Source organism: Dasypus novemcinctus, chromosome 3 (genome assembly GCF_030445035.2).
Source record: "Dasypus novemcinctus isolate mDasNov1 chromosome 3, mDasNov1.1.hap2, whole genome shotgun sequence".
Taxonomy (NCBI): Eukaryota; Metazoa; Chordata; class Mammalia; order Cingulata; family Dasypodidae; genus Dasypus; species Dasypus novemcinctus.
The window spans coordinates 77,334,461-77,360,727 of record NC_080675.1 but is presented as its reverse complement, the minus strand read 5'-3'; the positions used below and the strand labels follow the sequence as shown (position 1 = coordinate 77,360,727).

The window sequence follows — 26,267 nt, the reverse complement described above, 5'->3', positions numbered from 1 at the left end:
ATGGAGAACTGACGCCGCAAGATGATGCAACAAAAAGAGACACAGATTCCCATGCTGCTGACAACAACAGAATCGGACAAAAGAACACGCAGCAAAATGGACAGAGAGAACAGACAACTGGGGCGGGCAGGGGGAGGGGAAGGGGAGAGAAACAAATAAAAAATGTTAAAAAAATTAGCTAAAGCATTGCTTCTAGGAAAATTTATGTAGCTTTCATTGCTTACATTAGGAAAAATACTCAAAATTAATAATTTTCAGAAGAAAGAAAAAGAGCCAACTAAGCCCAAAGTAATTTTAACAAGGTAATAAAAAGAGCAGAAGTTAAATGAAATAGTAACAAAAGCAGTAGAGAAAAACAGTAAGCCAAATATGGTTTTCATGAAAAGATTAAAATTGGTAAACTCTAGTACAATTGATCAAGAAAAAGGAGAAAACAGAAATAGCAATATTAGGAATGCAAGAGATTATAATTTCTACATATATTAAAAGGATAAAATGGGAGAAAGATGAAAAGCTTAGTGATAATTCATTTGATAGCCTAGGTGGACAAATTCCTTGAAAAATGCAACTAACCAAAACTTCAGATTTTCTGTTTCCTCTCATGTCAGTTTGGTAAATTGTATTTTTCAAAGAATTTGGCCTTCTCATTTAAGTTATGAGTCATTTCACAAAATAATAAAATTTACAACCAATTAAAATTTTATATCAAATTATAAAGGGTCTAGAATAGCTAAAACAATTGTGGAAAAGAATAAAATTTAAAGATTCCATACTAACTTATTTCAAGACTTAATCTAAAATGAACATAATCAGGATGGTGTGACTTATGCATTTACAAATCAGTGAAACGGTGTAGAGAGTCCAGAAATCCACTCATGCAAATAATTTTTTCATTTTTAACAGCTTTACTTTAATTCACATACCATGCCATTCAGTTATTTAGATTGTATATTGAATGGTTTTTAGTATATTTACAGGGTTGTGCAACTATCACTAAAATTTTAGAACATTTGTATTACCCCCAAAAGAAACACTGAATTCATTAATAGTTATTCCTCATCTCCCTCAAGACCCACTCTGCTCCACTGGCCCCAGCCCTAGGCCACCACTAATCTACTATCTGTCTCCATAGACTTGCCTATTATGGATAATTCACATAAATATAATCATATAATATGTGGTGTTTTGCAACTGGCTTCTTTCACTTAATATGATGTTTTCAAGATTCATCCATGTTGTAGCATGTATTATTCCTCTTTTTGATGAACAATAACTAGATACACTGCATCTTGTTTATTCATCAGTTGATGGACTTTGAAGTTTCCACTTTTCAGCTTTTATGAATAATACTGTTATGAGCATTAGTGTACAAGTTTTTGCATGGACAAAAACATCAACTGATATAGTAGCTTCCTGTGTGGACTTTATGTTTCTGCTCTTGACCCCAATAATTTGTATTTCCACATAATTGCCAAAGTGGTCTTTGAAACTTGAATATCTGCTCAGAACCTCCCACAATTTTCTATCAGCAGACTAAAATCTAAATTATTTACAATAATCTATAGGATTCTGTGTGATCTGACCATACCCAACTCTGATCTCTTACCATTTTTCTTCTTGATTTCATTTCTCATATCTATACCTTCGAGTGGAATTGCTGGGTCATATGGTTACTCTATGTTTTGTGTTTTCAGGAACTGTTAAACTGTAATCCAAAGTGACTTCACTAGTTTAAATTTCCACCAACAATGTGTGAAGGTTCCAGTCGTTCTATATCTTTGCCAATGCTTATTATTAGATGTCTTTTTAAATCATAGCCATCATAGTAGGTATGAAGTAGTAGCTCATTGTCATATAAGCAGTCCTGGTTCACAGTATAAGTTTAACTAGTAGCTATTTTGGTTAATATTGTCTGTATGGTGTATGGCATACTATTTAGGGCTTGTTGATAAACTGAATTATACTGCCTGAATTTGAATCCTCCTAGCTCATATGGTTCACAAGAATATTACTGATTTAATACATATGATGTGCTTAGAACTTGGCACATACTAATTTCTCACTAAGAGTTGAGATAACCTGTTAACAATATATGTTATTGCTACTATTAAAAATATATTGTGTTAATTTTGATGTTAATATCATTAACAATAAATGTTATATTATTCATTCTGAGAGAGACCAAACCATGATTTTCAAATGAATAGTTCTTTATGAATACATCTGACATAATAACCTTAAAAAGTAATATCTAAGAATAATATTTATAATATAGCAACCAAAATAAATACCTCTATACATCTTGGTACCTTTTTAAATAATTAACTGTCATATTTACTCTGTGATATAAAATATTTCTTCAATTTTATTTAAAATATGAATGTAAATTACTGTATTTGTTACTGGATCCCAAGTTAATTAATTTCATATGCTATTTTGGGTATGAACATAGGGATTATAATATATACATATAAAGAAACATTATTGCTCGGCACGTTGCCTGGTTGGTATGGATACATTGCTCAGTGTATAGTTATTGAACAATTTAGTTATATATACACATATATAAATACATGTGTATATAAATATGGATATATATATCAGCTGCAACTTGTAGTTTCAGGTATGCGTTCAAGTATTTTTTTTAATTCTTGGGGTTTTTAAAGCCTCTATTATATAAATATTCATTTAAACTGAGTTGATACTTTATCAGGCTTTGAAGAAAAAAGTTACCTTTTAGAATTTAAAAGGTCATTACATGTTATTCTATGTGGGGAAACATTCTAATTGTTTTTTAAACTAAAATGAAGTTATTTGTTTTACCTCTTTATGTGAAAAGGAATAAAAAGTTTTTATGTAATCCTAAGTGCTTCCCAGTGCCTACAGTTCAAAGTACATAGTTCACATTTACACCAAAGTTGAGTTTCTATTTTTAATGGAAGAGCCTGATACTGCTTTTGTCTGCAAACAAAAAATACTAGGTCAGTTTTCCTGGAGGATTTCCCAGTTTTGTTGATTGCATCCCTATTATGTCATTTAACTTGTTCATCTGTTCTCTCTTTTCTTATAAATATGCTGATTAGATCTAGAGTTTTGATCAGATTAAATTTTTTATTGGCAAGACTATTTTATAGGTGATATAGTGTTTTTCCACCAGGAAACACATCAAGTGGTGCTTCTTTCTGAGTTGTTAGCAGTTCTCATTGTCTAATTCTCTTGACTTATTAACAGTTCCAAAATGGCGATGTTCTAATTATAACATTCCTTTTTTGTTTATTAGCTGGAATACTTCTGTAAAAGAGAAACCTTCTTCCCTACAGTTGATTACCTAGTGGTAAAGGATGGATAAATGCTTGGTTCAGTATTATCCTCCAACAATGACAATTCATTTTAAAATTGTTGGTCATTTTAAATTCCTTAAACCCAAAATATAAGTGTGCAGTTATTATCCTTATTGGTTCTCAAATTGTTTTATCTCTAGCTAGTAAGTAGTTTTCCAGATTTGTTCAAAAGTCCTTTCTGATTCTCTTTGGTATTTCTTAGTTATATGGTCTGACCAAATGTTCCAGGATCATCTTGTGTATTTCTTGCAGCAGAACTAGAGCATATATTCAAGAAGTTCTTATTCCTTTTAGTAGCAGATCTTACTTGAAAACCACAGTCCAGATTCTAGGGGTCCTCATTCTCAGTGGGGTTCCCATTATTTCTAGCCTTTTTCAGTGGGCAGAACTAGGAAATACACACACACATCTTTTAAAGATAAAGTTCTTCATGTCTTCATATCAATACTTCCATTTTCTATTCTGAACTAAAGAGTTTTTACTCAGTTTCTTTTATTGTATATCTGGGTTTTGTTTTGTGTTTTTTTTTTTGTCTCCCATGTGAAAATACCTGTACTCAAGGACACTGTGACTGCTAGATTACATTTATCACACAGTACACACAACAACAGTCCCAGAATAACAGTAACAACACTACGACTAAACATTGATTACTGTAAACAATTAAAAAAATTTTTTTTGCTAATTGCTATGTCTTAAAGTCAATAGGAATAGTTGTCTCTGTGTGATTATGCTAAGTCGATATACCAGGTTCATTTGCTTTTGAACTTGAGGAATTGTTTTTTTCTTGAATTGTGTTTCATAATTATATAAAATATTTTCATGGTCCAAAGACAAATTTATAAGACATATACATGTCAACAACATAGTATATTCAGAGAATTCTTATTTTTATCTCTGATCCCTGTTTCTAATGTTAATTTTAAGATTTATCCTTCCACCATTTAAGTTTTATATGTATGTAGGCATATATTCACAGTATATACACACTTTTCCCCATTCAATTTTTTTTAATTGAACAATATATTTTGGAGGTTGCTTCATAATATAGGTAAGCCTATTTACGTTTACTAATTAACTGCTATGTTTGACCACAGTTCTGTCATATTGTTTTATGTTATATTCATAATGTATGTCTTATTTAAAGTCTTTTAATATGTAATCTTTCATTTTCTAACTCTTTTTTAATATTTTAGAAAATTTGCATTTTATTCTGATTACTTTCATGCCACTACCTTTAATATATAATTTTTAAAATGGTGTTATCTGTTGGATTCCTTCTTTAAGAAATTTTATAACTAGCTGGGAAACTTTCTATTCCCTTTCCCCTCTGTCAGTATCTGATTTAAGGGAATATTCTTCACTTTCATTTAATAAACGTGAAGTAGTGAGCAAGTTAATTTTAGTTTTCTTATACTCTTTCAATTCCCTTCCTCTATCTTCCACACTTTTATTAATTGTAAGGTATCCATATTGTCAGAGTATGTAGCCATTAACTGTAAAACTCTACTCGTAATAATCATCATTTAGTCTTAGTCTCTAGGTAAAAAATTTATTTAATGTTCACCACCAGAACATAAATAAATGTATCTCCACTCATTTTGATTGCTTGAAGTTTGTCTTCTAATAGATTGCTCTGGAAGGTTCCATTGAAACAGTAATGTCTGTCTTTCGTATTTGTTACGAAATACGACCTTGATAAAGGTCAGTTTATCAATATCATTAACATCATTACTTAATTTAAGTCCATATCATGAGTCTGGTAAGACTTGTTCTTTGGAAAGGATTTGTTTATTACTCAAGGTTTAGAAATATTGATCTAGACAGTGTAATATTATGGAGATGAAATGCAAAGTAGAACAATGTTAGAGTAGTAAAAATACCGATTTGGATTAAGGCTGAATCATAATAAGGAATCTTTTTGATTCTTACAACAACTAATCATCTGTGAAACAATCTGCAAATAACTTTATCCAGGTTTTTAATCAATATGTACACTTATTGCTTGTTATTTAATTATCACAATTAAAAAATAAAGGAATGGTTTCTTTAACTTTTTTGTTTATAAGGACTGATTTTTAACTTTTTCTGAAACATGAGTTTAGTACTTTATTCCTTTAGTCAACCACCAATGTCTTCCTATTGTCCCAATTTGCAACATATCAGTTTATATCCTGTACAATTATTGTGTTAAAATGGTTGATATATTCATATTAAAGCTTGTATATTAATATTACAGTCTTGTATTCAAATGATACTTCAATAATTTTTTGAAGATAGAATTTTTTTAGTCTCATCTGTACTTTTATTTATAATTTCTATTGTTGGTGTTTTCTTATATTCCAAGTAAGTCAATGTGTCATTTCACATGTTTATCACTTGTTTTACTTAAAAATAAGTTTTGTCAAAACAGGAGAAATTAATTTGTTTCCTTCTTCGTTTCTACATCTTTTAGCACTCTTTGGCTATTACTTTTTCTTCCTACAAAATTGTTTTTTTTAGATATTTCTAAAAACCTGAAAGATGTCTTAATATATTTGTATGATAATTTTTATTTATAAAAAATTAATAAAAATTTACCATAATAAATCATATAGTTTATTTAGACATCAAAGTGTATTTCAGAAAGCATGATTAGGAGAATGCTTTTATTCAACTAGAGATATATAATAAAAACCATTTGAGTTATAAGGAAAATCATTTTAAATATACATTGAACTTAATTTTATAAAAGTAAGTATTATGATATATATAATCATAGTTAGATTAGTAAAAGAATGAAAATCACAATTGAATTACTGAAGTGCTATAAATATTAGTTTGTATTAGATATTACTTTAAACAATATTCTTGTTACAAAAAATACCCTGTTTTATATAGAATACAATGATATTATTTAGTTTGGTGGGGAAAAATGCTGTAACTCCTTTACTTAATGGGATTCTTCCCTTGTGACAGTGCAAATGCCTAGAGCAGGAGCTTCATCATCTCAAAGAGCAGAACCAGACTTCAGCAAACACCGTGAGACATCTGACTGCTGAAAACAATCAAGAACGTGCTCTGAAGGTAAATCTCCATTCCTTCTTGCAGGCAAATTAAGGTTGTAAGCCCTTGGTGCCAGCTTTCTATGCTGCATATATCAGTTGTGTACATTTCAGCAGAAGTGAGCTGTGGTGTTTGCCAACAACTTCTTCTTTAAACACAGATACAGCACCCTTCTGTTATGGTATTATTTTATTTTGTGTATGTAGACATGAAAACAGCATATTTTCTGAATTTCGAGTGATGGTATAGAAATAACTTTAAGTAGATGTTCATTCTGTATCTCTGTTTTTATAATATATTATTAACTTTTTGTTAATTAAAAGTGGTCTCAATTAAAGAAAAAATTTTAAATATTGGGTCTTATTTTTGCTTCAGTATTTATCACAGTAATTTTTAAATGACTGGTAATATTTATAACTCACAGAACTGATACACCTTTTCAAGTATGTGTATGTTTGAGAATCAAGGATATGTTTAGAGTATTACGTATAAGAAAAGAATATATGAAAGATAATATATGCTAAAACTTGAAAAAATTAAAGCTTGTATCTCCTTGTCCTATAGATCTATGAAAAGAACATTATTTCAGTTCTACTAATCATGCTTTATCTTAAGATGCTCATGACTTTCCATTCTTTTTTTCTTTGCTCAGTTCTCAGCAGAGTGCCAGGGACATAGTAGGTACTCACTGAATGCTATTTAGATCATAAATGCTCTTTTTATTTTTTTGTTACTTTGTTTCTAAATATTCTTTTTAACTTACATCATTTTGATCTTTTAAATGGTTATAGAGAGGAAGACAGAGGTATACTTTTCCCTTTTTTTAAAAAAAATTCATTTATTAAAGTTTGTTTCCCTCTTTGTGATAACCACCTATTCTGAAGGCAGTGCTATCTTTTTAGGTCATTTAGTAAACATGAATGTAAAATAGTTCATCTAAATAATATAGTCTGAGATGTCTTTGTTTTAGTTTTTCATAGAATGAGCAAAGATATAACTTGAAATTCTGAGTAAACTAGAATCTTTGAATGTCTACGTATTTAGACTTTGAAGGCTAAATTCATAGAAGATATTTTAATTATTTGAAGAATACTTTCCAAAGTATGGTTTGATTAACAAAATATGGTGAACTACTTATTGGATCATCCAATAAATTGTTATGATTTGCATTAGTTGTGGTAAAATTTTAGAACTAATAAAAACAGTTGTGCCAAGTTGAAATTATATTACTAAAAATTTTAATTTGAAATTTCATGGCTGTTGTTCATATTTTCCAACTTATGACTTAGAAGTCATTTATCCTAAGAACTTTTTGATTCCTGAATTTGCAAATATCTTAATATTCAAAAGAAAGATATGTTTGAATCACATTTCTCTTTAGAGTCTTATCATTATTCACATCACAAGCTAACTAGCTTTTCAATTTTCATTAAAGTTTTCTCACTCAATGTACATTTTTCATTAATAATATATTTCCTTTTGCAAATTATTGCCTAAGTCATGATGGGTAGAAAACACCAAATCCATGGTGAAATGCTAGTATTACAGGTTAACAAGGCTCATTGACCAGTTAAATGTACCAGCCAAATCACAAATTTGGCATATCTCCATGGACTTAAGAATCAGTTTTAAATGTTAAATATTTCACAACATTTTTATTGTATTACAAAACATTTGAACTCCAAAAGCAGAAGTGTAATAATACATGGAAATATAAACCTTTTTAACTAAAATTCCATTTTCTCTAAAATCTGCTAACCTAAGATTTAGTGACAGTTCTTTATTTCATAATTTATGTAGTCTGAAAATGACAATATAGCTTATATACATTAGATACTTTAATGACAAATATCCCTGGAAAATATAGTTTTTATATTATTAGTAATACCACTGATTCTATAGAGTTTTTCTTTTTAAAATTTTTTTTAACTCTTATTTTTTATGCACTTCAGTTTTTTGTCTTTTTTTTAAAGATAACATTTTTCTTAATATGTAGCTAATATTTTTTGATAGAAGCAAGTAAAGAAGAACGCAAAGCCCTACCTTTTAATTCCTCTACTTAAATTCACTTTCTAGGTGATTTCATTCAGTCTTATGGCTCTAAATACTATATGCTGATGACTCTAAATTTAAATTTCCAGTCCTAGTCTCTCTCCTGAGCTTCAGAATTATATATATGTAATTGGCTATTTATCACTTCTTTTTCAGTATTAAAAAAACCTCACACCTAACAACTGAAACAGAACTTTCAGTTTTGTTCCTCACCCAGTATTTTCCATTTTAGAAAATGTATTACTCTTTATCCTCCCCCCACACCCTCACAACATACTTCAAGTCCTAGTCAATCTACCTTTTAAACATATCTGGGTTCAAATCACATTCCACTTCTTATATTGTTGACTCCTTAACCCAGGCCAACAATATTTCCCATCTCAGTTACTACAAGAGCTTCTTGCCTGGCCTTGATGTTTCTTCACTTGACCCGGCTAGTCTGTGTCTCTACATAATAGCCAGTGATCTTTGAAAATCAAATCATATCTGCTCAAAATCTCCCAAGACTTTCCATCATCACATCGACTAAAATCCAAACTTTTTACAATAACTCATAAAGTTTTGCCTAACTCTGATCTCTTCTGCCACTTTTCTGTTTGATTTCTTTGCCTTAAATGCTAGACATACTGGCTTTGCTGCATTTTCTGTAATATATACACATTTATTCCTTATCACTTTTGAAAATCTGTTCTCTGTGCATTTGTGACCTATATTTGCTGTCAGTAAATCCAGAATTTTGCATGCTAATTTAGTTTTAATTTGTCAAGGATTTTGTTTTGGTACTATAATAATCACTGAGAGAGAACAAAAAAGAAATACTAGACGTGGTCTCTGCTGTCAAGGAGCTTACATTTTATTAGCTGGTAAAAAAAAAGTATTCAATGAACAGAGAAGATTCATCATTTTTGTTGTATAGTCAGAAAAGAAATGCTGTCAAGAGGATTGTATTGTATTTTGTTGTCTTAAAATTATTTTTTTGCGGTATATTACAGAGAAATATCACTAAGCCAGAATCATCTACCAAAATTGAGAAAAATGGTGACATTTAGACGTGGAAAAAAAATGTGTGGTCTGGGAGAAGTCAAATTTTTCTATTAAATGTGTTTAACTTCATTTTGAAATTTCGTTTGCAGTAGGTTTTTAATAACTTATTGTTTAATATACCTTCTGTTCTTTTCTGTTGAACTTATAGATAGTATAAAACTATAAATTAGAAAGGAAAAAATTATATGTTGCTGTAATTTTTTTTTAATTAACCCCAAGGAGGTTACTGTTTATGAACAAAATTCATGTACACTTGTAAAACTGAAGGTGATGTTTTAAAGGTAGTTTCTGTAACATATGATAATTATCAGCTTTAGGTGTCATATTTTATGTACTCTATGTAATATGGCTAATTCCATTTAAAAAGTGACCTAAAATTAAAATTCCAACAAAAAAAAATCCAGTTTATTAAGTATATATTCAAGTAGTTGCATGATCTTCATTCTGACATATTTGGTAGTATGTTTATGTTAAATTTAATTAAATGGTAGTTGTTATTTATGGAGAGAAATTGATTTACATCTCTAAGGGGCTATTAAAATGAGAAGGAAAGTTGTAGACCAAAAGTTCCCTTAAAGTTGAAAGTAAAACAAAGCAAAAACTGTACATCCATAAGTAGAAATCTTTTTAAACTGTGGTCTATAAAATGTAAAGTGATGTGTAAGCAAAACCAATTAATCCTGAAAAATATACTACATTAAAATCTTTTCTAGTTTCTCATCTTTTTTGCAAAAGTCTTGGGTTTTTCTGTGTTGTAGAGTAAGGATGGAAGGAAAGACTCATTTTTTTTTTAACTTTCTTATCAACCCAATCTTTCTTTACCTTCTGTGTTCATTTTAACTCTTAAAATTGTCTGTCTTGCCTAACACTGACTTTGAATAAGTTTTTAGTTATTTTATACCATTTTTCTTCATGTGAAACCTTAAATTTATTAAGAAAATTAGGTCAGTTATGATTTATCTGCTTTATTTTGAATCTTTTGTTTCTTGAAAAATATTCTTATGTTTCTGGATGTTCTTCATTTGGTGTTTTATTATGAATAATAAGTTTATTATCAATCTATATGGTGAATAACCTCTGGTCGTCGCATTTCTGAGCATTGTGATTATGTTTTATAATTCACTTAAGATGTCATTTTTCGTTTGTTAATTGAGTTATCATTTACTTATTATTTAAATAAGCTTTAGGGGTAGTTAAAAAAAAGGGTCACCGTCTATAGGAGCTTTCAATCTATTAATATTTCTAATATTTTATCATGAACAGTACTGCTATTTCTGTGTGTGATTTTTTAAATTGTCTTTTTTTTTTTTTTTAAAGATACATAGATCACATAAAATGCCACATTAAAAAATATAAGAGGTTCCCATATACCCCACGCTCCCATTCTTCCCATATCAACCTCTTTCTTTCATCATTGTGGCACAATCATTGCATTTGGTGAAGACATTCTGGAACACTGCTGCATTACATGGATTATAGTTTACAATGTAGATTACACTCTCCCCAGTCCATTCAGTGGGTTATGGCAGGATATATAATGTCCAGCAAAAAATAAGCCTGGGCAAGGTGAGACCTGAAGAATTCATCCTTTATTTCATTGCTTTACAGTAAAATTCCTAGGGGAAATTAGTCCTAGAGATATGTTTGGAAAAAGTCAGATTAATGGTGGTACATATATATTACATAGAACTTTAAAAAAGAAAATTTTTGAAATTTCACATAAATAACCATAGAAAAGCCATACAATTACCGTGTAAAGAAATATATATTTTAATCTTGTACCATTCATAGTAATTTCTCTGCTTATTTTAATAATCCCAACATTCTTTCTAAGTTATTTTTATGGTAGAGCATAAAATTAGATTATTTGTTCTCATGTCTAATTTTTTTTTTAAGATTTTTTTTTTAAATTTCTCTCCCCTTCCTCCCCCCAGTTGTCTGCTCTCTGTGTCCATTCCCTGTGTGTTCTTCTGTGACTGCTTCTATCCTTCTCAGTGGCACCGGGAATTTGTGTTTCTTTTTGTTACATCATCTTCTGTCAGCTCTCTTTGTGTGTGGTGCCATTCTTGGGCAGGCTGCACTTTCTTTCGCACTGGGTGGCTCTCCTTATGGGGCGCACTCTGTCCCGGCCAGCGGGACGATCAACGGGAGCTCTAGATCCTTTGAGGGAAGAATGGTATGGGACAAGAGACACAAAGAACGACAGCAAGACAGTATTCTGATCAAGCTGCAAAATTTTATTGAGGGGACAGAGCATATATACTCTAGGGAGGAGGGAGGTGGTGGGTAAGGATAGGTGGCAGTCTGGGATTGGCAGCTGCTGTTGCTAGGGCGGAAGGCAGACAGGTGGGTAAGCACTTTTGGCGCAAACTAGTTCCGCAAAGAAGGGAGAGGGTGACCTAAGCTATTGTTGTATCAGTCTGGGCGGCCATGTTACCGGCATTGCTGAAAGGTAGATTCTATGCATGCTGCCTTAATCACCCACAACAGCACTCCTTGCACGTGGGGCTTCCCTACGCGGGGGACACCCCTGCGTGGCATGGCACTCCTTGTGTGCATCAGTACTGCGCATGGGCCCACTCCACACGAGTCAAGGAAACCGGGGGTTGAACTGCAGACCTCCCATGTGGTAGGTGGATGCCCTAACCATTGGTCCAATTCCACTTCCCTCATCTCTAATTTTTGAAGTAATGTGGTATTATTCTAATTTAATTTGCTAGACATGACACTGTTTCTCTAGTCATATATGTGTTTCCAATTTCCCATTTTAACAATGCACATATTTCTTCAGTATCTACGGTGCTTGGAAGACTTGGGTATTTATTTGTTTTAATTTTGTCTTCATTTTCAATATTTGTGCCCAATTAAAGCTTTCTAGAGGGATTTCCATTCTGTGCTAAAGTTTATTGGCTCTTGATTTCAGCAATAGAGTATCAGGAATTCTAGTTTTTCATTATTGGCTTAAAAATATGGATAGAAAAAGGTTTTTGTTCATTTTATCATTTGCTGTTCAGAGGTCATTGCAGAATAAACTTTTTTTAAAAAAGTCTAGATAAATATCAAGCACTATTCATAGTGGCCTCTCTCTAAGCCAAACCCAGCATATAAAGTCACTACCTTCCTCCTGAAGTGGGACATGCATCCCAGGAATGAGCCTCCCTGACACTGAGGGATTACTACCAAGTGCCAGCTAGCCATGCAATTAGAAGAAAACCTTGATCAAATGGGGGGAAAGGTAAAAACAAATTAATTTATATGACTAAGAGACTTCAAAATGAGTTAGGAGGTCATTCCAGAGGTTACGCTTATGCACATCTCAGCAGAACCTCATTGACTGCCAAAGTAAATACTACCTTGAGACACTATAGGCAGGGTCTATAGCTCAAGAGTTAGGCACCTTGCCAGTTGTCCCTACTTTGAAATTTATGCTTCCCACTGTGACTGATTTGGACTCAGTTATGGTTTCCTTATACACAGCTCTTCTGACACTTCTATTTGAACCTGTAGTTAGTACTAGAGTTGCTAGGTATGTGTCCCAGCGAGTTAAATCTTTGGGCTATCCATGTGCCAGTGGGCCCTGATTCTCAGCAGAGTTTGCAATACCTATTCTCCAGTTCATTGAACTGACCTAGGATAACTAACAGAATAATGATGTTTTTAATAATAAAATCATATATTGAGATGAATTGCTAGTCATTTTTAGGACCATTCTAATGTATTATACTATCTGTGATATGCCCAGAAAATACCACCCTTCTATTGTCAGCAGAATATGGCTTTGGGTTATTTTCTAGTAGCTAATCTAGTAAGAGATTTGTTGTTGTTGTTTTTGCTCATTATATATATATATATATATATTTTTTTAACTTGATAGATTTCTTTTTTAAGATTTATTTTTTTGTTTCTCCCCTTCTCTGCCCGCCCCCCGCCCCCCGCCCCCAGTTGTCTGCTCTGTGTGTCCATTTGCTGTGTGTTCTTCTTTATCTGCATGTATTTTTGTCAGCAGCACCAGGAATCTGTGACTCTTTTTGTTGCATTATCTTGCTGCGTCAGCTCTCTGTGTGTGTGGTGCCAGTCCTGGGCAGGCTGCACTTTTTTTTGCACTGGGTGGCTCTCCTTATGGGGTGCACTCCTTGTGCGTGGAGCTCCCTTCCATGGGGGACACCACTGCATGGCACGGTACTCCTTGTGCACATCAGCACTGCGCATGGGCCTGCTCATCACATGGGTCAGGAGGCCCTGGGTTTGAACCCTGGACCTCCCATGTGGTAGGCGGATGCTCTATCCGTTGAGCCAAATCTGCTTCCCTAGATTGTGAATTAAAAATTTTTCCTCTTCCTTTTACTCACTCTGCTGCATGGGAAAAGGCACTTGTCTGAGTATTGTTTTCTATATTTGTATGATAATATAGCAGGAATATTGTTAGATTGAAGTGGTACAGTGTATGTGCAGTCTATTTGTAAACTGTGACATATTATGCCAGAATTACATGGGTGTTATGTGATACACCTGGTCTGGGCATTAAGAGACCTGTATTTGGCTCTTGACTCTTTCATGAACAAACTATATGATCTTCATCATATATTTTTTTCCCTTTGGCTCTCAGGGGCCCCAGGGCTTTATTTAAATTTTTAAAAATTTAATTGAAATATATCCCTCATACATAAACAATAAATGCATAATAGTTGTGAACCATCATATTATTTTAAATCTTCACAATGAGGGAGTTGTATAACATTCAAAGTCATTTAATCTGTAAAACACTGATTTTAGAATTTGTATTGATAGACCATATTTATATTTATTTATTCAACACTATATATTTCTAAGATGGTCTCAATTCAGGCCCACATAGATTCTGAATTTAGGGAAGAACAATCACCCTTCAAACTAGTATAGTCATAGAAAGGTTAACCAGATAATATTCTTTAAACCTTTGAGTACATAGAACTACACACACACACACACACACACACACAAGTGCATGTAAGACTGGTGAAATCTGAATAAGCTCTGTACTGTTTCCTGATATAGATACAATACTGTGGTTGTATGTTAACCATTGAGGGAAGTTGGCTGGAGGGCACACAGACCTCTGTACAATTTTTTGCAACCCTTATGAAGATATAATTATTTCAAAATAGAAAGTTATATTTTTTAAAAAGTGAACCACTAAGTCCAACCCACACTCAAGGGGAAGGATTATGAAGGGCATGAATAACAGCAGGCAGAGCTGATTAGGAGCCATTTTAGAGATTGCCTGTCACAACTTGGATGTATATAAATATCTGAAACTTAACATTTCAAAACTCCTGGTCTCACCCTCTGTGTTAGGGTTCATCAGAAAATAGAGCCAACAGGATTCTGTATGTAAATTTATTTTAAAGAAGTCTATGTACCAATTTTAAGAAATTATTTCACACAATTGAGGGCTTGGCAAGTCAAAAATCCATAGGAGAGGCCTGTAGGTTGTAAAATCAGAGATGTAGATAGTGTAGAGGCTAATTTCTCCTTCCTTCTGGAACCCTCAGTTTTTTGTTTTTAAGGCCTCCAACTGAATGGATGAGATCTATCCTCAGTGAGGATACTTTCCTTTACTTTAAGTCATTGATTGTAGATGCTAATGATGTCTACAAGATAACTCCACAATATCTAAGCCAGTATTTGACCAAATAACTGGACACCATAACCTAACCAAATTGACATATTAAAATTACCATTACACCCACCATACTTGTTCAGTCTGTAAACTACCTGAGAAGAACATCCCTATCCTTCCAGTTGCTCAGGCCAGAATCTTGGCATTATCCTTGACTTTGCTCTCTTTCTCATGTGCCACATCCTATCTCTAAACAAATTCTCTTGGCTCTACTTTTAGTATGTATTGAGAATCCAGTCACTTCTCACCAGTTCCAGGCTCCATTATCTTTTGTCTGGATTATCATAAAAGCCTTCTAATGGTTATCTGTTACTGTCTTGCCCTGATCAGTTCTCAGCACAGCATCCTGAACGATCCTATTAAAATGTAAATTAGATTTGTTACTCCTGCGCTAAGAACCTTCTGTTCCTTGACATTTCACTCAAAGGAAAAGCCTGCAAGACCTCTTCATCTGACCCTCAGTTACCTCCCTGACATAATACTCCATTTCAGTCAGTGGAACCTCCTGCTGTTCCTCAAACATACCAGGCATGCTTCCATCATAGGGCCATTGTACCTTCTCAGTGAGGCTTACCTGACCACCCTATTTTAAATCTCATCCCATACCCCATATCAGAATTTCCTTTCTTTCTTCCCTGCTTTTTTTCCAAAGGATTTATCATCATCTACTAGGTACATATTTTACTTATTTATTATATTTATTATCTATTTTCCTGATAGGAATGTATGCTTCATGAGGTCAGGGATTTTTGTTTATTTTGTACTTTTCTGTATCAAGTGATGGTATTAAAAATATTTGACAGTAGATATGACAAGGATACTGATCAATTAGAGCAGATACCAGCTGTACCTGTGCATATCAGCTGAAAAATAGCCCTGGCTATGTCTCCTACATGAGTGCTTGGCATTTAGTAGAATAGATATATAGCATATTTTTATTCAATATATAGAATAAATATTTGTTGAATGAATGCAATTTAGTATCCTGCTTTCCTACTTAATATTTCATAAGCATATTCCAGTTAAGTTAAATACTCATTATAAAAATACATTAAAATGCTACATAAGGGGAGTGAATATGGCTCAAGTGGTTGAACGCCTGCATCCCACATGGGAAGTCCTGGGTTCGGTTCCCAGTACCTCCTAAAAACAAACAAAAACAACAATAAGAAAAATAAAAAATAAAAAACAACTCAAGGGAGCTGATGTGGCTCAGTGGTTGAGCGTCAGTTTCCCACATACAAGGTCCCTGGTTCAATCCCCGACCCTGGGACTGCAAAAAAAAAAAAAGGCTACATAATTTGCAATGCATAAATATACCATAATTTTTTAAAAAGATTTATTTATTTTATTTATTTCTCTCCCCTTCCCCCCTCCCGCCCCAGTTGCCTGTTTTCTGTGTCTATTTGCTGCGTGTTCTTCTTTGTTTGCTTCTGTTGTTGTCAGCAGCACGGGAATCTGTGTTTCTTTTTGTTGCATCATCTTGTTGTATCAGCTCTCTACGTGTGCAGCGCCATTCCTGGGCAGGCTGTACTTTCTTTCACACTGCGCGGCTCTCCTTACAGGGCTCACTCCTTGCACGAGGTTCCCCTACGCAGGGGACAAGGAGTCCCAGGGTTTGAACCGCGGACCTCCCATGTAGTAGACGGATGCCCTAACCACTGGGCCAAGTCCACTTCCGAATATTGCATAATTTTTTTTAACTCTATGATTTCATTTATATACAGTCTGAAATGACATTGTTTCAAAATAAAAAGTTATTTAAAATGTGTAAATGTTCCCCACTGGCAGTGAAAAATTGCTAATATAGAAAGAAAATTTTAATATCCGCGTTTCCCCTCACTGTTCCTAAATGTATCGAATTAATCTTGAATAGAAATTACAGTAGTGGCTATCCCTGTCTTTTAGCTAATTTTACTGGGAATGGTTTCAACATTTCACCAATTAGTTTGATATTTACCATGTAAATTTATATTTACCTTCGTATTTTAAATTATCTATTTGATAGTTCCAATATATAGGTCCTCTCTGAGTCTGGTTTCCTGATTGCTTTATCTTTTGACAATATTTCTTTGGTTTAGTTTGGTTTGCCTTATTTGAGAGTCTAGTAATTTTTTATTGAATGCTGAATATTGTGAATAGAGCAAAGGTTCTCTGGTTAATAATGTGAGCATTGAGTTGATCCATTCAAGAGTTAAGCTGGATTTGGGTTTTGTTTTTGCTGTGGATACTGCCATGCATCATAGGTTTCTAATTGCTGTTGCCTTACAGTTAGAGTGGAAGAAGGTCCTGAAGGATATCTTTCAGTGTTCATGTTCCATCCTTCACTTTGAGTTGGCTTATATGCTTATATTCTCTACAGTCTTGTACTTCTCCCAAAAGAAGATATTTTATAGGCTGGCCTTGTGGGACAGAGAGTTCTCTGTTTCTTTCTTAGACAGTCCTTGTATACTTGGGGTGGCAGTATCTCAACATTCCTTCTCATGACAGCCCAACTGCCTTGTATTATGTTGGAGGTCTTGTGCAGGAGAGAATTTCCTGCCCCTTCTCCAGTGGATGGAGATATCTAATGGTTTTGGTATAGGACACTGGGCATAGGTCTGTTTCCTGCCACTCATAAAGAAATAGAGGGATTTTTTTCTTCTGCCATTCACCAGCCACAGTGGGATTTTCCCTGTGCCTGGAGATTTTGCTGCCCCTCTCTCAGCCACATAGGGCTTTTGCTTCCATTTACTGAAGGGTCTGGGCAACGGGAGATATTGTTCCTTTTCCACAGCAGCAGCCAATGTCTACCCCTACCCCTGCATGCCTGCACCCCTGAGGGAGGCTATCTCTGGTCTCTTATCAAGCCCTTGATATTTCTCATGAGTACCCTGTAGAGATGTCTGAAGTAGAGCCTATCAGTGAGTCCAAACCCCCCTTCTGTCCAGAGATTCCTTTAGGCTCTATATGATTATAGCAGCACATACTTGGCAGTAAGAAACTGCTGATTTCTTACCAGAATATATGACTGGTAATATATTTGCCAATACTCTACCTTAAGTGTGCTAGTCTGTGCATTCCATTTCTCCTTAGAGGGGCTTTTCCCTCATTGAAATTCAGACTGTTCTGGTGCCCTGTGACTTTGATTGTATAATGGACTTGAGAAATAAATATGACTTTGTAAGGTATTTGGCTTTCCTTGCTGTTAGAAGTAGAACATCTACTGTTAGATTTTAATGAATATCTTTATCATATTTAAGTAGTTTACTTATAGAACTATTTTCTAAAAGTTTTATTAGTTGATGTAAAAAGTGATATTGAAAAAAAGGTATATTGAGTTCTTGGTATGGAACAATTCATTGAATAAATTGTGTTCAAATGTATTCATTTTTTTTTAATACTGTCAGATTTGATTCATCATTGTTTTCTTGTGAAATTTTTGTATTATATTTATAATAATCTATCCTCAAATGGCACTTACTGAGTACCAGCCACTGTTTCCTTTGTCCTTTCAATTCCTTAAATTTTCTTTGTTTACCGTTTGATTTTATCTTTATTCTCTCTTCTTACTGTCATTTGGTTTACTTTGTTGTTTTTCTATTTTTTAACATTAATTTGCTCATTTCAGTCATTTTAAAAAATAATAAAATAATATGGGACTACACATTTTACTCTGATTAATTCCAACTTTGTCTTTTAGTTCTGGGGGAAAAGTATTCTTTTTTTTTTTTAATTATAACCTAGATAATTTAATTCTGTTTCAACTTTTGGTTTGATACGGGATCATTTAGGAATATAATTTAATTACCTACATTTTAAAATATATTAATGTTTTATTTCTTGCTAAGTAAATAATATTTTTTTCCCAATTTCAACACCTGGAGAAAACAAATTTCATTCTCTGTTCACAGGGTAAGAGGTTCAATATATATTCAATTGAACTCATATTATTCAGGTCCCTTATAGTTATTATTTTTTATTGACTGTCAAATTCTGAGGGAAGAGTATTAAATTCTTCCATTCTAATTGAGTTTTTATTAATCTCCCATGTTTCTAGGATTTATTTTGCTTTATACATTTGACTGATCTATTATTTGCTGCATAAATTTTCATGATTATTATGTCTTTTTGGGCTATACATATGCATTCTGCCAATACATAAAACTCTTCTTTGTCAGGCTTAAAGCTTTAGACCTTATATTCACTTGTTCTGATATAGGCATCATCACTACTTTTTTTATTTTTTTTTTATTTTTTATTTATTTCTCTTCCCTTCCCGCCACCCCCCCCCCAGTTGTCTACTTTCTGTGTCCATTCTCTGTGTGTTCTTCTGTGACTGCTTCTATCCTTATCAGCAGCACCAGGAATCTGTGTTTCTTTTTGTCACATCATCTTGTTGTGTCAGCTCCCCATGTGTGCGGCACCATTCTTGGGCAGGCTGCACTTTCTTTTGCACTGGGCGGCTCTCCTTACGGGGCGCACTCCTTGTGTGTGGGGCTCCCATACACGAGGGACTCCCCTGCATGGCACAGCACTCCTTGTGCGCATCAGCACTGCGCATGGGCCAGCTCCACATGGGTCAAGGAGGCCTGGGGTTTGAACCACAGACCTCCCATGTGGTAGGCGGACTCCCTATCCATTGGGCCAAGTCCGCTTCCCCACCCTCTTTTTATCTTCCATTTACCTATTGTAGTGGTGTTCCTTAGCAGTAATTATGTTGCTCAGAGTTTATTTGCCCATCACCAGACTTTTATAATCCTAGTTGTCCTGTAAGAAACCAATCATCCTCCATCCTCAGATGTGCTTTTGTTTGAGGTGATATTACTCTGGTCTCAGGCCTGCCTAATCAAAACATCCAATTCTGTTGGCCACAGTGATTATTTCAGAAATGGGTACATATACCATTCAAAGCCGATGACTCCAGGCTTTTTTCCTTATGTGGTTATGAATTATATTAGAATAACTTACCCATTTATCATATATATCTTTCTGTAACTCAGTGGAGATCTGCATCATCCTTTTATTGGCTACATAGGATCCCAGTGCCTCCATACACAATAGTTAAATTATATAACAGTTCATTATTTTCAGACATCTTGATTTTCAATATTTTGATATATTGATAATATTTTCAGTATTATAAATAAGTTTGAAAAGTGTCCTTGTATGTACATCTTTCACTTAGTGCATAAGTGACCATATAGTGGGAAGTACAGGGGCAAGAAATTAGTTTGGAGAGAGAACCAAAGCAAATCTTTTAGTTTAAACCATAGACATGTATGGAAATATTCAGCAGTCAGATTTGGAAGAATAAGAGAAATGAGAGAAGGATAAAATGATAGTGAATCCAACATTTAAGTGATACACACATCCAAAGTATAGTTGCAAAGGAGACTGAAGGATAACCAGAAAGATAGGAAGATGACCAAGAGGTTGTTATCAAAGAATCCAGAATAGGATAAAATTTCATGTAGGGAGTGGTTAATAGCGTCAAATGTTCTAGAGAAGTCAGGTAAATCAAAAGTGTCCATTTGATTTGGCCATTGTTAGGGCAAGTGATTTGTCATTGTAGTTTCAGTGCAGAGGTCATGGTAGAAATCTTGACTCCAGTGAGTTGGAAAATAAATGAGAAGTTTAAAAAGTAGGAAAAAAAATGTAGATTATTCTTTGAGGAACTAACGTATGAAGAAAATGTATGAGGGTTAGAATATAATATGAATGTAACATTGAGGTGCATTTGTTTTACAGAATTGGGTGTTTAGCAGATATTTTTATTGTCTTTTCAAATGTGTTTACGTATCTCCCAACCATTGTCCTTCTATAGAAATCTGATGCATGACTGTCTGACCCAAAGCTCGCCAGTGATCTTGTCTGTATGGCCTGGTTCAAAGATTGTTCTCTCAATAATTTCCCATTGGGAAACAGAGATAATGGTCCAGTTAGCTTTGAATGCTGAGCTGAACAGTCCTGAAGTAGGCTTAGATGAGGTTGGTTGCAATGGACCATGTGCAATCTGAAGTTATAAAGCAGCTATTTGGAAAAAACAGAAAGGAGTCATTACATAAAGAAAACACATACTTAGGAACTCTGAACAAGGGAGATGGAGAAAATTTCTGCCTTGTTTCCTGAAAGTGTTCTGTTCCCTTGCCAGGCTTTGTTTTCCTTACAGTAAGTTTTTTTCTAGACAGCTTGTCTTTCTTTACAAGCAAGAGACTCAGCTAAACCAGGTTTACAGTCTTTACCTACAGAATGGGAAACTGCCAAGACAACATTCATTATGGGCTTTCTGGAATGAGCAGTTACACTGAAAGGTGGCTCTTTAAATAACAGAACCAGATTTAGCAAAATCATCAAAACCCATGGAAGTACATGAAATCCATCAACACATAATAAAAACTGAATGAGTTTCAGGTAGAACAACTGTGAACTATAACTTCTGCTATCGAAGGAATCCAGTATTATTATGGGAAACTCACAAGTTACAAATGCAGTACTTGTGAATACCTGGATTTAATTGTCCTTAGTATTGACTGCTAATGATATTTTTCTAATCTTGAGTTTCACAGTCAGTATTATTTTAGGAATTTGATATTTAATTTGATAAATAATAATAGAAATATATAATTATATTCCAAGCTTCCTACAGGCAGTTTTATACATTTTGTAAAGTGCCAAAAAATTAATCAAAATGAGTACTTGAACAAACTCATACATTTACAATAGGATTCTGAATTTTAAGCATACCTGACAGATTTATTATTATGAGACTGGTATTAGATATATCCTGGAACCCTTTTTCCAGTCTTGTAACACCTGGCTTTGGACCTGGTATTTCCTCTTGCTAAATACTCACTATTACCTATTCCCCTGTTGTTTTGCACAGCTAATACCTACTCATCCTTCATCTTTTAGCCACAGTACTCTTATCTATGGCCAAACTGAAGAGGGATTAAGGTGATAGAATGGAATTGTTTTAATAACAAAATGAATACTGACCTGAGAAAAAAATGGAATATTAGAAAAATTGTCAGTACTCCCAGGCCTTCCTGTCAGACCTTTCCTACCTGTGCCCACATCAGCATTTCACCTTCAGTCCTACCTCCCTCCTTAACTTCTGTTCTCACTTATTATCTCCCTCACCCCTTTTCCTGCCCTGTTGATTTTTAGTATTACACTGGCCAAGATGATGTAGAAGAGCAGATGTCCATGATATATTGTTAACAACAGTATCCTGAGTACCTTTAAAAGCAAATCATAACTGATGGCCAGTTGATTAGTAGTTAGGTAATGGATATAGACTAATGTTCTTAACAGAGCCATGATCAAAATCTTCAAAGTAATAAGTCTAGACCTGACCCAAAGCCCACTGATATGGAATATATCAATCTGAACTTGAAGACCTGCTGACATTGACTGTGTGTTTGAAAAGTAAAGTAGGAACAAAATATTTCCCTTTCTTTTAGGCATATGGATTTTTTCTCATTTTTAAACCAATGCATTTTGTTTTCTACCAATTTTACTTTTTCATTTTCATTCTATTAGTTTAATTTCTACTTAATTTCAGTATTAGGCTGATGCCAGAATTTTGCTGGCATTATCAGTTTATAATATTTTTAATATTTTCCTTTGTAATTAGGGGTAAATTGGTTGAGGCTGCATAGGGAATGCTGGTTAAATGGTAGTTTTTTTTCTTTGTTTTAGCCTTTTCCAGTGATCAAATACTACATAAGTTTCCCTTAAAGTGCTTTAGAATACATGACTTAATAAATTCTCTTATAAATTGCAGTATAGTAATGCTCTAAAAAGGTTGGTGCAGTCCAGATGGTTACCTAAAATATTATGAAATTTAATTTGATGAATTTTTTAAAATTACATTTCCTTTCCAAACTAAAATATATATTTTTTCAAGAAAACAAACTTTAATCCTTCATAAACAGTTCACTTACTTTAGCTACTAAGTAAAATGTTTCTGATTTGAGGAGAAGCAGTTGAATCATTCATTAGACACTACATAAAATTCCAATAAATGTAACTAAATTTATCAGCTTAGTTTTCTGTTCCAAACAATCCATATTCAAGGCTTTTTGACACGATGTTGATTTTCAGAAAGAGTTTTTATCAATGCATCTATTAGAACTTTAATATACATGTTTATTATTTAAAAATGATCATTCACTAATTGATATAACTCCAGTATACCAAAATAAGTTCATTGTGTTGTTCAGTGTTGCTTACTTTTCCTGTTATGTTGATGCATTAAAACAGATATTAAATTTTATCATTAATTCAGTGCCTGGTCTCTCATCAAATCCCCTTAATTACAAATTGACTCCAAGGATTACACAGCATGGATTTTAATTTTAACTGAAACAAAAAGGCAGCTTGAAAAATTACTCTAGCCATATTACCTCATAGACACATTTTAAAAGAGTCTGCCATTTATTGCTTAGTATTTAAAGTTGAATACAAGTGCATAACACCAACATTTTTATTCTTTTGTATTTATATTAAATACATATCCTAGACTATATTTCACCATCTTGAAAAAAAATTATATTTTTGGGTGAATAGCTGCTTCTAAGAGTTTTTATAACTTATATAAAGTCGTTTTCTTAGAAAATGTTAAGTTTGAATCTTGCACAACCACGGATATATATGAATGATGTTTATATTATCTTGTACTTCTACTTCCTTAATAATTTCATAAGATCTTACAGTGTAGTTTTATATTTTCTGTGGAAATGTTTCCAGTATAATTGAGTATCCACTTTCCAGCATCATTTGTGGTTTATGAATAGTGACATCTTCACTTTTGATACTTGCTATTTTACTTTATAGTCCAGAATCACTTTTATGCATTTTACTTTCAAGATATATCAACATTGCTGTCCTTCTTCTTAAAAGTGCTAAATTTTTAAAACTTTAAGTTTCGTTACAGAAATTATCCACTTTCAATATTGTGGTAACTGTTGATTTCTGTTAGAATCAGAGGATGATGAAATTGTCATATTACAGTGATTAAAAGTTACATTGTTCATTTCCTTTTTTTCCTGTACATGTTGGTTGGCTTTTAACTCTGAGATTGTTCTTCAAAAATTCACTTATTTATTCTGAATAATTTCTGTAATCTAATTGTATCAGTTACTTGTATTTATACCTAGATCCATAAGTTTTCAGGTAATCACTATATTTTTGAAAGAACAAGAAATAATTACTAAAAAGGCCCAAGTACTCAGAGATAAATCATTTTTTATTAAATTCTTTCGCTTTAATTACCTTTAACTTTTGAGAGGCCCTTAAAAAAAAAGTAGTGTTCTTTTCAAGTAAGCAACTGTTTGTTGCATATCATATATTTTTGTTAGTTTGATTATAAATAGCATTCCTGTATGAGTTGTTGTTAAACTAGATTTTTATGTCCTGAAAGATATTTAGTGTACAAATTAGCTCATCATGGCAGAGGAAAAAATAAATTGCCTAGAAACAGATTGTTTATGTAATATTAGATGGTAATATAAAGTAACAAAAGCAAGGAAATTAACTTCTAAGACTGACACACTGCCCTTTCCTTGCTCCTTTGTGCCTATAGGTATCATATGTGTGTCAATATCAAAGTACAGTGGACTCAGTAAAGAATTGTCTTAATTCTAAATTTCTTAGCTTGGTTGGTTTATGTTACAACTTAACTTTATTATTTTGCTTCTTAATGCTATGTAATGTTCTTCACATATGAGACAAAGCTGTGCTTGGGTGGATTTAAACAAGATGGTAAAAGTTTATTTGCTTTTCTCTTATTTACAATTGGTTGCCTCTAGTTAGCCAAATATCATGTAGCTCTGATAGTCTTTGCATTTTGAAAAAATGTAGTCATATGAAAATCGTATTCATTTTTTAAATTAATTTTGATTCCTTTTTATTTTGTTTTCTCATTTTCTTACCATTTTGAAAGGGATATATATCTTTTTATTAAAAAATAGAGCAAAAGAAACTACTGGTGTTTTACTAGAAATAATGAAATACACAAGTATGATTTCACAAATCGGTTCCCATTTCTCTTCCACAAAAGACTTACTTGTGAACTCTTGTGGGTAACCTAAACCTTCCAGAATAACTTCCAAGATAAGTAATTTGGGATCTGATAAATACTTCATCATTTTCTTGATAACTCCTGTTTCTTGACAGTTATGTTAAAAGGTAAAGAATTCATTCTACTTTGGTTTTTTATATTCCTTAGTTAAATAGTAGCTTATTGATTTTTAAATTCATTTGATATTGTTATAAGGACTAGCTTACTTCAATATTTGAAAGTTGATTACACTTATTTCTGTAACTCCATGTTTTGTAGCAGATTGGAAATTATTTTGCTTTCTGTTTTTCTCCATAAAAGATTTTTTCTACTTCTATTTAAGTATCCATCAAGACACATAGTTTTCTGAAAAAGAATTATATATCCTAAAGCTTTGAATTTTTCTTAGTCTAAATATCTCCTTACATGGTAACCAAAGGTACTTAACTACTTTTTTAAAAGAATCATATTCATTTCTGATATATATGCTAAACAACACAGGAACAAAGCAGATATTTTCTGTAAAAATAATAAAAATTAAATAGAGTAAATGATTTAAACATGGTCAAAAAGATTTTACTCTAAAAAACTAAACAAAATGGTATAAAATATGGTAGAGGGGGGTGTAAGTTTGGGGTGTGGTAATTCTCTAATAAATTCTACTTTTATGTAATTAATATTAAATTAACTACATTTAAAAGTAGTGAAAAAGTGATCTATTTGCTGGAGATTTGCAAAACAGTACGTTAAGCTCTTACTTATTTTGAGGTGTTGAAAGGTGAAACATTTGACATTTTCTTTTCGGACAGTGTTTAAAAAACAGGGTGGGAGAGAGGCGTTGCCACATCAGAGTTAAGGGTGTTTGTGGTTGTCCGTGGCAGCAGCTCTAGTTTTAAAACACCTGTGTTTACTTTCCAGCTTTTCAGAATCTGCCTGAAAGTGGCCTAAGTAAGAATGGCACAGGCCTGCATGATGGCTGGGTTTTTAAATAATAGGTAAAAAGAAGTAAATTTTATAGTTTTTCTTACTTTTTTTTTCTTTTTTACTTTTGTTCACTGACTAGAAAAGCTGGTGAAGGATT

The 26,267-nt window shown here is 33.0% G+C and overlaps 1 protein-coding gene across 12 annotated transcripts in view; it reads left to right on the top strand.

The window, feature by feature from the left end:
• The window catches only part of MIPOL1 (mirror-image polydactyly 1), a 377,520-nt gene that overhangs the window by 202,141 nt on the left and 149,112 nt on the right, over positions 1-26,267 (top strand). For all 12 annotated transcript variants that reach the window (XM_004465789.4, XM_071213965.1, XM_012528017.3 and 9 more), the window contains one exon: positions 6,300-6,407. In XM_004465789.4, coding sequence (XP_004465846.1) covers positions 6,300-6,407 — 108 coding nt within the window. The remainder of the gene's footprint in view (positions 1-6,299; positions 6,408-26,267) is intronic.